The following is a 13057-nucleotide window of genomic DNA, read 5'->3' on the forward strand; positions in this document are numbered from 1 at the left end:
GAGGCATCTCCTCAGCTGAGGCTCCCTCTTCCCTGCAAGTTGACAAATCACAGGTAACTTTAGCCCAAGGGGATCTGGCATCCACTTGTAGCCCACAAGGGCACCTGTACCCACAGACACAGACAGATAGACAGACAGACAGACACACACACACACACTGAACCTGTTTAAGAAGGATTGAATGGGTGTATAACAGTGGAGTAAACACAGTCCATACTCTTGTCTCTGACACAGTATTCTAGACTTAGGTCAATAACCTGAGCTACAAGCTAGAGCAGATCCTGAGACTCCATGGTAAATGGACATGGTTTTGTTATGTTTTAGGGAGGGAGATGGAACAAGAGAGTAGCACTGAGTTGAACTGTCCTCCAAGCAAGAAGCTGACATGTGGCTGCAGCATGGTTGGCTCAGAAGTGGATTGTCAACTCGCTGAGACAAAGTAAGCCGTCTTCCTGTAATATGTCATTTACTTTATTTATGTATTTATTTATTAATTTGTGTTTGCATGCCTCTGTGTGTGTGTGTGTGTGTGTGTGTGTGTGTGAGTGTGTGTGTGTGTACACCAGTGTGCTGCAGCACCTGTGGTAGAGGCAGATGTAAATTACAGAAAGTCAGCTCTCTCCTTCCACTGTGTGTGTTTCAAGGATTGAACTCAGGTCCCCGGGCCTGTACCTGCCAAGGCATTTGCAGGCCACGGGCAGGGTCTCTTGTTTCTGCCACACTAAGAGGTCAGGCTAGCTGGTATGGAGTCTTCTTGCCGGCTTCAATATGGCACTTTGCTTTTATTGTGAGAATCAATAAATGGTTTTCTTTTTTTGTTGTATCTGTAGGTTGTATGGGTGGTGAATATCCAAGGACACAGCATTGGCTATGAGTTAAATCCAGTGTTTCTCAAACCTAGCTTCTGGTGCACTCAAGAAAACAGCTTTTCCAGTTTTACTTACCCTTTGCTTCCAATTAGTGTGTGTGTGTGTGTGTGTGTGTGTGTGTGTGTGTGTGTGTGTGTGCATGTTTGGAAGAAGAAGAGTAATTATGGCACAAATACAGGAGTCACATACGTCAGGTGTCAGTACTACCACTGAGCCAGGCTCCCAGCCCTTCACTGGGGGATTCTAGGCAGGTTGTGGTTTGACTGAGAATGCCCCCATAGCTCATATATTTGAATGCTTAGTCTTCAGGGAGTGGAACTCCTTGAAAGGATTTAAAAGGTGAGCAGGCGTGGCCTTCTTGGAAAAAGTCTATCACTGGGTATGAGCATCAAGATTTTAAAAGCACATGTGAGTCCATTTCTCTTTCTCTGCCTCTCTGCATATGGATCAGGATCTAAGTCTCAGCTACTTCTTCAGCATCATGCCTGCCTGCTGCCATGTTCCTGCTCTGATAAAGGACTAAACCTCTGAAAGTGTAAGCCAGCCCCCAGTTAAATGCTTCCTTTGGTAAGAGTTGCTTGGACTTGTGGTATCTCTTCAAAGCAATAGAACAGTGACCAAGACAGGAGTTGGTACCAGGGACTGGAGTATTGCTGTGACAAGCCTGACCATGCTGTTTGTTGAAGGAATATGGAAGACTTTAGGACTTTCCACTACAAAATTATTAAGTGCTTTTTGATTAGTAGAGCTTAGTGGGTCATCCTAGGAGGAGAATGCAAGACAAGGGCAATTTGAGCTGGGGGTGGGGGGCAGCTCAAGAAGTTTCAGAGGCAAACAGTACATGGCCTAAACCATTCTAGTCATATACTGAGGAAAAAAAGTGGGTGATTTTTGTCCTCATCCTAAAAATCTGCCTGAAGCTAAGTTGATGAGTTTTGTATTACTGGCATAAGCAGGGGAGATTTCCAGACAGCCTTGTGTTGACTGTGTCTTGTGGTTATTAGCAGTCGCTCTCATGGAGATCCAGCATGAGGAGGAGCAAGCCAGACAGAAAGAACTATGCAGTGTGGAGTGTGAGGAGAAAAGAAGCACCGTGAAGGCTTAAGGAAAAGCCTGATTCTGAATGCTATAAAGGGAGTGCTGACCTCAGGGCAACACCCCACCCAGCGAAGCCTCCAGCCTGTGAGAAGGAAGAGGAAAAGCTTCAGCATGAGGGAGGCCATCAGTTCCAGCTTCAGCATGAGGGAGGCCATCAGTTCCAGCTTCAGCATGAGGGAGGCCATCAGTACAGCTTCAGCATGAGGGAGGCCATCAGTTCCAGCTTCAGCACGAGGAAGGCCATCAGTTCCAGAAAGATAGTGGACATAGAATCGGATGGGGCCAAGGTCCAGACCATCGAGCAGCAGAACATGCCAGCTTTGGCCACTTGGTTCTGGCTTTAGAGTCAAGGATACAAGAAACACTTGGTTCTGGCTTTAGAGTCAAGGATACAAGAAAAGGGTTCTTGAGCCTCCCTTAGTAATGAAGGAAATGCCCTGAAGGCAGTTGTAGTATAGGAGAGTTCCTGCATAGTGGCCAAGAGAGGGCATTGAGTGAAGCTGTGAACCTGGATTATGTCGGAGACCACAAGATGTTGAAGATGCCAGAACTATGGGATCCCAGCTGCAGAGAGCTGCAGACTGAGGTGAAACCAGCCTGAGAGAGACAAGTGTGTTACAGCCAACATAGCCGAAAGAGTAAAGCATCTGAAGAGTGCTTTGACATCAGCATGGAGATGCAGAGTTTGGCCTCCACCTTTGGTTTTTAGTCTTGCTATGGTCCAGTGTTTCCTCACTATACTGCCTTCCCATTAAGAAATGGTAAAGTATATTTTATGCCATAACACATTGGATTATGTGGTCTGCTTTTTGATTTTGATTTTACAGGGAATTACAATGAAGAGATTGTCATGAGTATCATAAAAGTTTGACATTTAGATTTTTAAAAAATATTGGGATTGCAATAGATGGTGGGGACTTTTGAAGTTGGGCTGAACGCATTTGGCATTATGATATGGGCAAAGGCTTATCGAGACAGGTAGCAGAGTGTGATGGTTTGACTAACAGTGGCCCCCATACATCTATGTATTTGAATGATTGGAAATAGCAGGGAGCCATGCTTTCTGCCATGTTAATGGACTAAGCCTCTGAAACAAGCTTTGATCATGGTGTCTCTTCATAGCAGTAGAATAGTGACCCAGACACCCTGTGCTCTACCATCACTCCCACAGCCTGTGACTGGAGGATTCTATTCAGGGACTCTGCCTCTGCTGCTGAATCAGGCTCCTATAGCTGAGCAGTTGAAGTTTTAGCTTTTATAATATAATATAAAATGAGACTTCAGTGTTCTTAAAAAGGACCCACAGCTGGGCATGGTGGTGCTTACCTCTTATCCCAGCACCCGGGAGCGAGAGACAAAGGGATCTCTCAGTTTGAGGCCAGCCTGATCTACAAACAGAATTCCAGGAGATCCAGGGCTACGCAGAGAAACTGCCTCGGGGAAAAAACAAAACAAAACAAAACAGAACAGAAATAAAAAAGTATCCATAGATGTCTTACATGGCATTTCAAAAATAAAGAAACCGAAAAGCACCCCCGGTGAGCGAGCTCCCAAAAAGCGATTTCTAAGGCTCACATGCCAGTTAAAAGAGCTTGGAACATATGGAGGCTTTAGTAGTCTGGGGAATGTAGTCCCGGAAAAAGCACAGAGCTAGGCGCTTCCGCTGACGCATTCTGGGAATTGTAGTTCCAGCGCCAGTGACGGCTGAGGTGACTTCCGCTGCCGCAAGGCCAGGCTCCCTGGCAGTACTTCTGATGAGGTGACATCCTGCAGCGTTCCGCGACCCTTCTGTGTGCTGGTGTTTCGGTGTGTCTTCTCGGGGACCGAGTCTGCATCTCCGGGGAGAAGAGGGGCACCGCTGGCGTCGGCCGGTCCTCTCTAGCTGGGCTCTGCTTGAGACGGCGCTGCCCAGGATTCCTGGACCCGTCTCAGCTGCTTGTGGAGCCCTGGAGAGAGTCTAGCTTCCCACGGGAGTCTGTCAGAGGAACGGTGATGGCAGATAGCAGTGTCCTAAAGCCTTAAGTGGTATGCAACTCTGGTTTTGATGTGCTCTTTTTGCATATATTTCATTGTTTATTTACTTAAAGAGTGGGACGTTCCATAGCTGATAAAAGGAATAGGTCAGAAAACTACCTGTGGGAGTAGGGTCACTCCTTCCACCACGTGGGCTTCAGAGTCTTGAACTCAGGTGGTCAGCCTCAGCAGCAGTCGCTCATACCCTTTGAGCCATATCGCAAGGCCAAACTCCCCTTTCCTTAGAGAGGGTTTAGCTTTTTATTGGTGATTATCTTCATGTATGTGGGAAAAGAAACTTGGTGGGGGCTCTTGCAGATGAGCAACGTTTACTAGAATTTAAAATTTTTAGAAGGAGAGAATATGGGGGTGGGGATTTCACTACTGTGTAAGGAAATAGTTATATGTAAGATAGCTGTCACATTAACAGACCCTTAGATAGTGGTGGTCAGTTATGACACAGCGTTCATCAGAGAGCTCGAGACTTCTTAAACATTTGTTTTTATGGAAAGCCCATCACTACAGGCAGCATTGTGAAGGTGCGAGTACACGGCATCCCTGAAGCTGCCAGAAATAGAGAATTGTGGGCTTGTCTAACCCTTTGCTGTGAGTGAAGTGAGGCACGCATGACCTGGTAACCTGGAGCCTTACACTACTGATTAGCAGGAAGCAGGTAGAAAAGCCTGGTCAACCTGCACAGCCCTTGGGGCTGATGGAGAAGCTGAGGAAGCCATGTGGACCAACTGTCCTAGCAGTGTTCTCACGAAGCCCCTCTTCCCCAGCTTGCTTCCCAGAGCCCTGCCTTGTCTCAAAGAGAAGAGAACAATGACCAAGTTACAGGTAAGTTGGGTTGCTTCCCCCATCCCCACAGTGCTAGGGATTGGAAACATGATCCCTGCATGCTGGGCAAGTGCTCTACACAGAGCCTCTCTGAACTGCATGAAGGAAGAGGGGAAGTTGCTGAGAAGAAAGGTCTGGAAGGAGGAGGGATAAGAGAGGACAGTGGGACATGTGCTCAAAGTGCACTGCACTTGGGAAAGTGTACAAGGATGAGTAAAAAGAATTTGAAAAAGTGGGCTGGAGTGATGGCTCAGTAGTTAAGAGCACTAGCTCAGTTTGGTTCCCAGCACTCACACCTGATAGCTTACAACTGCCTGTAACTCCAATTATATGTAATTAGAGGATGTTCAACGCTCTCTTCTAGCCTCCCAGGGCACCTGCACACACACACATCTACACACAAACAGATGGTGTACACATACATTTTAAAATCCCTTTAGTTCATTTACATTTAAAAAAATGACATTTTCCACTATTTGCCTAATTTTATTGTACAATTCAGTATGAGGTCTCCATACTCATGTGGGTTATGAATTATATTTTTACTTTAAAATTTTGTATTACCATTATTGTGTGAGGGGGTTGGTTGTAAGCATGCCAAGGAGTGCATGTAGATCTCACAGGATACATTTTGGGAGTCCAGCTTTTTTTTTCCATCTTGCCAAAGCAGGTCTCCTGTTTCTGGGACTCTGGAGGCAAGAAGATTCCTGGTACTCACTGGCAGCCATCCTAGCCTATTTGGCAAGTTCCAGGCCAGTGAAAGGCCCTATTTCCGCCCCCCCCCCCAAAAAAAAAATGATGGCCTGCACCAAAGGCTGTCTTCTAGTTTCTAAATGCATGTGCACCCTCATGTACATAGGTACACTGACATGTATGCATACGTGTGCACACAGATCACTGGTCACCCTCATTTCCTGCATTTGAAATTCATATCCTGAATAACCAAGGAGCATCTGGCTACCACCATCTGCAAACCTTCTGGGGTTGACCTACCTTGGGCAATGAGGGCATCAAGAAAGAACAGATTTTACTAATGAAGTATTCTGAATCTAAAATTCATAATGTTGCACAACATAAAACATTTTAAATGATGTCATCATTCATGGACTGTCATTCAGAGCAGTTTGGATTTGTGACTGAAGATACACCTGAACTGTACTGCCCAGAAGGAGCAGGGCATTGTCAGCTCTTTCCAGTACAAAGTCAGTACATGACTCCCGACATGGGTTGGAATCCGTGACTTCCCATTTAACGGTGGCGGACCTACTGACCCAGCTGTGGAAATGGCACCAAGTTCCTTGTACCGTGTTTTCTCTTTGCCTCTATCCCCTCTGTAGCTATAGAAAGGGGTGAATAGGTATACTGGCTGGTGTTACGTGTCAAGTTGACACCAGCGAGAGTCATCAAAGAGCCTCAGTTGAGGTCCTGGGTTCTATAAGAAAACATGCTGAGCAAGCCAGTATATAGCACCACTCCATAGCTTCTGCATCAGCTCCTTTCTCCAGGTTCCTGCCCCTGCTCGAGTTCCTGTCCTGACTTCCTTCAATAATGAACAGGAATATGAAAGTGTAAGCCTAATAAACCCTTTTCTTCCCAACTTGCCTTTTTGTTCATGGTGATTTGTCCCAGCAATAGAAGCCCTAACTTAGACAACAGACACTGTATAAACAGTTGTCCAGACCCAGTGACATCAGAAATGAATCTGAGGTGGCATGTGCTTGCTGTCACAGGAGGCAGTGACGTTCAGGGATGTGGCCGTAGTCTTCAGTGAAGAGGAGATGGGGCTGCTGGACGCTGCCCAGAGGAAGCTGTACCATGATGTGATGCTGGAGAACTTCCTGAACCTCCTGGCAGTGGGTGAGGACGGGGCCCTGTGTCCTTGGTGATGTCAGAGTTCACACCCGTGTGTCTGTTGCACGCCACTGCTTCCCTTTTAGGGTTACTTATTTTGTATTTTATGTACACGTGAGTGTTTTGTCTGCGTGTGTGTCTGTGCCACATTCACTCATGATGCCCACAGAGGCCAGAAGAGGGCATTAGATCCCCTGGACCTGGACTTACAGATGGTTGTGAGCCAGCATGTGGGTGCTGCACACACACCCTGGGTCCTGTGGAAGGGCAGCCAGAGCTCTGTATCACTGAACCATCTCTCTGGCTTCCACTTTATTTTTTACAACTGAATTTTACACATAGATGCTGTGCTTTAAATAAAAATTGTAAGCATTTCGTTGTGAATGTGAGAGTGTGTGTGCATTTTAGTCAATGCCATGACCATGGCAAGTCTTAAAAGGAAAGCATTTAATTGGGGCTTGTTTATTGTTTCTGAGGTTTAGTCCACTGTCTCCATGGTAGGGAGAATAGCAGCATTCAGTCAGTCATGGTAGCAGAGTGTTCTATATTCAGATCTAAAGGGAACAAGAAGACAGAGACACTGGGCCTGACTTGAGTATTTGAAACTCCAAAGTCCACCGGCTCTGACACATTTTTTTCTAACAAGGCCACACCCTCTGATATCTGTCAGTCCTCCACATTCCTTATGGACCAAGCATTCTAACACACGAGTTTATGGAGGCCATACCTATCCACACCACCACATTCTACTCCCTGACCCCCAAAGGCTTGTAGCCATAGCAGAATGCAAAATGCGTTCAGTCCAACCACAAAAGTCCCCAGAGTCGATCACAGTCTCAACCCTGTTTAAAAGTCCAGAGTTCAAACTCTCTTCTGAGACTCATGAAATCTCTCGAGTATATCCTTCTATAAAATCAAAATCAAAAGGCAGACCACATAATCCAACATACGATGGCACGGAATATTCTTTTCTAGAAGGGAGGAAAGGCAGCCCGGCGAGCAAAGACTGAACCAAAGCAAGAACGGAAACCAGGAGAGCAAACCCCAAACTCTGCATCTCTGTCTGATGTCAAAGCACTCTTCGGGTCTTCAGCTCCACTGACTGCAACACACTTCTTTCCCTTAGGCTGGTTCCACTCCCTGTTAGCAGCTTTCCTCAGCAGGTATCCCACAGCTCTGGCACCTCTGACCTCTTGTGGTCTCCAAGGCAATCCAGGCTTCACCTCCCAAGCTTCACACAGTACAGGGATAGTCCGCCCACACGCCTGGCCTCTGAGGCTTTCATTAGCTGCAGGGAATTTCCACAGCCTCTTTCATGTGTCCTTGACTCAAACAGGTAAGTATAGCCAGCGGATGCCCAGCCCTTCTTCTGCCCTTCTGAGGGTGCTTCCCCTCCAACCCCCAAATGAAGATTTCCTGTGTACTCTTCCCTACCTCAGACTGTTGGCTTCCATTTTCCCTCAGTAAAATCAAGTTGCTTTTCAATGTTTTGTGGCAAGGTGTAGCTATGTAGCCTAGGCTTGCCTGGAATTTTGTGATTCTCCTGCCTCAGTGTCCCAACCACTAGGGTAATGGGCTTGGTCCACTGTGCCTGACTGGTACCCCATCTCCCTAGGGCCTCACACTCCAGCTCTGCTGGTCTCCATTTTTTCCCCCTACTTCTGTCTTTGTGTCTAAGCTGCTATTGCTATTGCTTGCTTTTCTCTGCTTAGAATTCTCTTTCCAGGTAGAATGCCAGCCTCCTCTTTCTCTGTATTTGTCTGCTGAGAAGTCCTCACAGATCCAGCTCTGAGGAGCTGCTTTCCATGTGTCTGCTGCTCAATCTCCATAGTCTGCACTTGCCTCTGAGTGTCTGAGAACCACCAGACTTGTTACCACAGATTTTGGTTGTGGTGACACACCAAAATCCTGAGTGTTTGCACGTGTTAGCAGGGGTTCCATGAAGCCTGTGCCCCTTGTGCAGCTGCAGCAACAGCAACAGCCATCCCTAGAAAGCCTTTCATGTTCCTCACAAGAGCATCCCCACCACCACCAACTCCCCCCCCACACACATACACACACACACACACACACACACGCCACTTCATTCCTATACTTTTCTCCCACTTATACTAACTATTCTGATGTGTCATGGAAGCTACCGAGCTGCATCCTGGGAACACTGGTCTTCTACTTCACTTGTTTCTGTTTTCAGCTTCAGAAGTTGTCCCTTTCACTGTTGTTGTTTCCTGTCCTGATAGTTTGCTCTCAGGTCATTTTCTCATTTCCTTAGGGGACCTATATGATAGTGTAGCAACCCTTGTTATTCTATCATGACATCTGCTTTGTTAGGTTGGCAGCTGAGATCTCCCTTCTTTTTTGAGCCCTTCTTCCTGCTCCTTTGTGAGCCTCGTGATCTTAGGTTGCAGAGCAGGCATTTAAAGAAACCTACTCGCTCCTGCCCTTGCAGCCTGCCTTTTTCACCCCAGAAAAGCCCTGTCCTAATCAGCGGTGTGTTTTGAGTATTTTAAATCTTTCAATCTTAAAGCTTTATCTCTCTTCTCGTATTTTCCAAGTGAGCTTGTATGCTGAGGTTATTTCAGTCTCTTCCTATACACGTGTTCTCTCCAACACAGTGGCCTCCTCAAGCTGGACACCGGTCCTTTGCTGTGCCTGTGATCCTTGTACACCTCTTTTCTTCCCTCCACCTCTGAAGCTTCCGTGCCTTCCCATTACACTCTCTCACCTTGGCTCCCAGTCAGGTGCCCCTGATCAGACAGCGTAGGACCAGGTCACTCTAGTTTTCTCTGTTCCCTCCAGTCTCAGAAGGAGTTAAGACTCATGTGTATTCTAGCCCATACCATTGCTCAAATAAAAATGCCAAAAATGCTGAAAAGTTCTTTCTTCTCATTATCCATCTGCACAGCTACACACGGGCCTTGTGAGGCAGTACTCAGTAGATGCTGAAGGTGCCCTGAGCCTTCCCTCCTGGGTTCACCACAAATTTCCTACCATGGTCAACTGAGGCTTGCTCTTGTGAATCTGCACTCTGTGTGATGCTGGTATTTAGCTAATGTTCCCAGAGAGAAGTGAGGACTCAGATCTTCAAAGCCTCCATCCTCACTGAGATCACCTTCTATTCTCTCTTCTTTAGGAAGTCAGAGTCCAAACAAGGTGGACACTCTTGACTCAACAGGATTAAGGCACCTTTCACTGGGGTGGCTTCCATGCTGGCATATGACAGGCCATGATGTCAAGAAACTGGCCAGCACTCCAGATGTTGTAGTAAACATTCAAGGAAAGAGTTCTCACTTCCTGGAGCAATGTCACTCCTCCTGCCATGGCGGAACAGAAGAGCCTCTCCAGGTCTCCGAGGATAATGGCTGTCTGGAGAGTCTCACAAGCGATCATTCCAGCATTACCGAAAATCAGGAATTTCTGTCTGGGAGGGCTCAGAGTTCTTGGAGTAAAACAGACTTTAGTGAGAGATGGAACCATGAGAAACGCTGTACTCAGACTCTGGTGAAAACTAAGTCTCAGCTGTTGGCTCTGGGTGTTGACATTCTGAATTGCATTTCCCATCAAGATAACAATATACTGCATAAAAGAGACAAAGTCCCCAGCAGTGGTGACTGTGATCAAGTCATCTTCCCTATGGCATGTCTCACCCAGTCTCCTGTTTACACAGAACAGAAGGCCTACCAGTGCAACACAGGCCAAGACGCCTTCATTGACAGCCCCAGTCAGGAGACTCAGCAGGTCCTCTTAGGAAATAAGTCCCCTGTACATGGTACATATGAGGACACTAGTTATACCTCCAGTGTCATTCAACAAAGTGTCCATCCAGGAAGAAAGCGCTACTGGTGTCAAGAGTGTGGCAAGGCTTTCAGTCAGAGCTCAAATCTGCAGACTCACCAGAGAGTGCACACGGGGGAGAAACCCTATACCTGCCCTGAGTGTGGGAAGAGCTTTAACCAGAGCTCACACCTGTATGCTCACCTGCCCATCCACACAGGCGAGAAGCCCTACTGCTGCGACAACTGTGGGAAGGGCTTCAGCCGAAGCACAGATCTCAACATTCACTGCCGAGTGCACACTGGAGAGAAACCTTACAAGTGTGAGGTGTGTGGGAAGGGCTTCACACAGAGGTCACACCTCCAGGCCCATGAGAGAATTCACACAGGAGAGAAGCCATATAAGTGTGGAGACTGTGGCAAATGCTTCAGCTGTAGCTCAAACCTTCACACCCACCAGAGAGTCCACACTGAAGAGAAACCGTACAAGTGTGACGAGTGTGGGAAGCGCTTCAGCTTGAGCTTCAACCTCCACAGCCATCAGCGGGTCCACACAGGAGAGAAGCCATATAAATGTGAAGAGTGTGGGAAGGGTTTCAGTTCAGCCTCAAGCTTCCAAAGCCACCAGAGGGTCCATACAGGAGAGAAGCCATTTTGCTGCAGTGTCTGTGGGAAGGGCTTCAGTCAGAGCTCCTATTTTCAAGCCCATCAGAGAGTTCACACTGGGGAAAAACCATACAGATGTGATGTGTGTGGGAAGCGCTTCAACTGGAGTTTGAACCTCCACAATCACCAGAGAGTCCACACTGGAGAGAGACCATATAAATGTGAGGAGTGTGGAAAAGGCTTCAGTCAGGCCTCCAATCTGCAGGCCCATCAGAGTGTCCACACTGGTGAGAAGCCATTCAGATGCAATGCGTGCCAGAAGCGATTCAGTCAGGCCTCGCACCTCCAGGCCCATCAGAGAGTGCACACAGGGGAGAGGCCCTACAAATGTGACACATGTGGGAAAGCCTTCAGCCAGAGATCCAATCTCCAAGTTCATCAGATAATTCACACCGGGGAGAAGCCGTTCAAGTGTGAGGAGTGTGGGAAGGAATTCAGCTGGAGTGCAGGACTTACTGCTCACCAGAGGGTCCACACAGGAGAGAAACCCTACACGTGTCAGCAGTGTGGGAAGGGCTTCAGTCAGGCCTCACACTTCCACACTCACCAGAGGGTCCACACTGGGGAAAGGCCCTACATCTGCAGCATTTGCTCTAAGGGCTTCAGTCAGAGATCACATCTGGTCTACCACCAGAGAGTCCACAGTGCAGGGAATCCCTAGGTTTGTTCTATTAGGTGGGCTCCACGCTGCTTTCCTCAAACCCAGAGGCTTCAGGAGACTTCACCGGGATTATCTCTTTTCTTTGGGAGATCTTTTTTTTTTTTCTTTTTGTTTTTTATTTTATTTATTTTAATTTTTTTAAGACCAGATTTCTTTGGCTGTCATGGAACTTGCTCTGTAGACCTGGCTAGCCTTGAACTCACAGAGATCCACCTGCTTTCGACTCCTGAGTGCTGGGATTAAAGGTGTGTGCCCAGCTGGGAGATCAGTTCTTTATAAATGTCAGAAATTACGTATAAGAAGATCATTGCTCTATAAATGTACTGTTACCATGTACAAGAGTTCTAAGGTTGCCACCCTCAGGATATGACGGAGCAGGAAATCTCAGCATCCATCCAAGTCTCCAGAAAGGCTGCAGGAAGTGCTTTAACCACAGCTGGTGATTGGCAGAACCGCCGTTGACTGAAGCATCACTTCCTCATAGGAAGCTCCTCTCTGTATCTGCTGTGCAGAGCTGCATGTGGCTCAGGACCCAGCCATTCCTGGAGCAAGTTAGAAAAGCCCCTGCAAGTAAGGCTCAAATTCGAAAACACTTGTCAACCCTCAACCCTGCATTCATATTGAGTCGTATTCCCCAGTAATCGTGTAAGGGACCATTAGTCAGCTCCCTTGAGGCATAGTGCTACCCAGTCAAGGCTGCAGTGTGTGACCTGCCTCTCTAGCATGGTGCTTTGCATGGCAATAGCAACTCTGTACTGGATGAGTTTTAGTATTTGTACTTAATAGACTAAAACCATGCTCTGTTTGAAAATTCCATATTTATCAACCCAATAAGGTGAACTGAAACTTATGCGATTGGAATTTTGGGCCCTGAATTCATTGAGGAAAGAGCTTTTTATTGTAATCACTACTGCAAATGTTTTTGCAAAGTATTTGCTGATGACATAAAGGTTCTTAATAAACTTGAATTATTAATGAGTTGTTTCTCATCCTTTCCCTCCAATCTCGGGTCAGATTGTCCTCCCTGACCAGAGTTGTTCTGATCTTCTGCCCTGAATTTTTAGACTTATCTGTGCTATTCCCACGGGTTCTCCAAGGTTGTATTTCAGATAAAGAACAGAGTCATTGTTTACACATCCAGAGCTCTGAAGAGCAAGGGTCCAGGAGGATGCTACTGTGACATCTGATAGCAAGGTGTGTGCAGGAATGATGCAGGAAGGGCTAGACATCCCGGTGTCCACACAGTGATTTCCAGAACAACCAGGGCTACACAGAGAAACCCTGCA

At 47.0% G+C, this 13057-nt stretch overlaps 1 protein-coding gene across 4 annotated transcripts; it reads left to right on the forward strand.

Moving 5' to 3' along the window:
* Window positions 1–1876: 1876 nt before the first annotated feature.
* Window positions 1877–12749, forward strand: Zfp235 (zinc finger protein 235). Of its 4 annotated transcripts, NM_001360465.1 has the most exons (6): window positions 1877–2728; window positions 3654–3992; window positions 4763–4820; window positions 6551–6677; window positions 7798–8007; window positions 9805–12749. In NM_001360465.1, the coding sequence occupies exons 3-6, from the start codon at window positions 4806–4808 to the stop codon at window positions 11769–11771; spliced, it is 2319 nt and encodes a 772-aa protein (NP_001347394.1). In that variant the 5' UTR covers window positions 1877–2728; window positions 3654–3992; window positions 4763–4805; the 3' UTR covers window positions 11772–12749. The 4 variants fall into 4 exon arrangements, 2 of the variants coding, with proteins under 2 accessions (NP_001347394.1, NP_064325.2); NM_019941.3 differs by lacking the exon at window positions 7798–8007; NR_153441.1 differs by lacking the exons at window positions 6551–6677; window positions 7798–8007; window positions 9805–12749 and adding an exon at window positions 5491–6419.
* The last annotated feature ends 308 nt before the right edge of the window (window positions 12750–13057 follow it).

This window comes from Mus musculus, chromosome 7, assembly GCF_000001635.26.
Source record: "Mus musculus strain C57BL/6J chromosome 7, GRCm38.p6 C57BL/6J".
Taxonomy (NCBI): domain Eukaryota; kingdom Metazoa; phylum Chordata; class Mammalia; order Rodentia; family Muridae; genus Mus; species Mus musculus.

Bases quoted from the DNA above. Each gene is read 5' to 3' on its own strand.
- Zfp235 (NM_001360465.1), top strand. The intron at 6,678-7,797 runs GTGAGGACGGGG...TCTTTCCCTTAG, and splicing joins CCTGAACCTCCTGGCAGTGG to GCTGGTTCCACTCCCTGTTA. The intron at 8,008-9,804 runs GTAAGTATAGCC...TCTCTTCTTTAG, and splicing joins TGTGTCCTTGACTCAAACAG to GAAGTCAGAGTCCAAACAAG.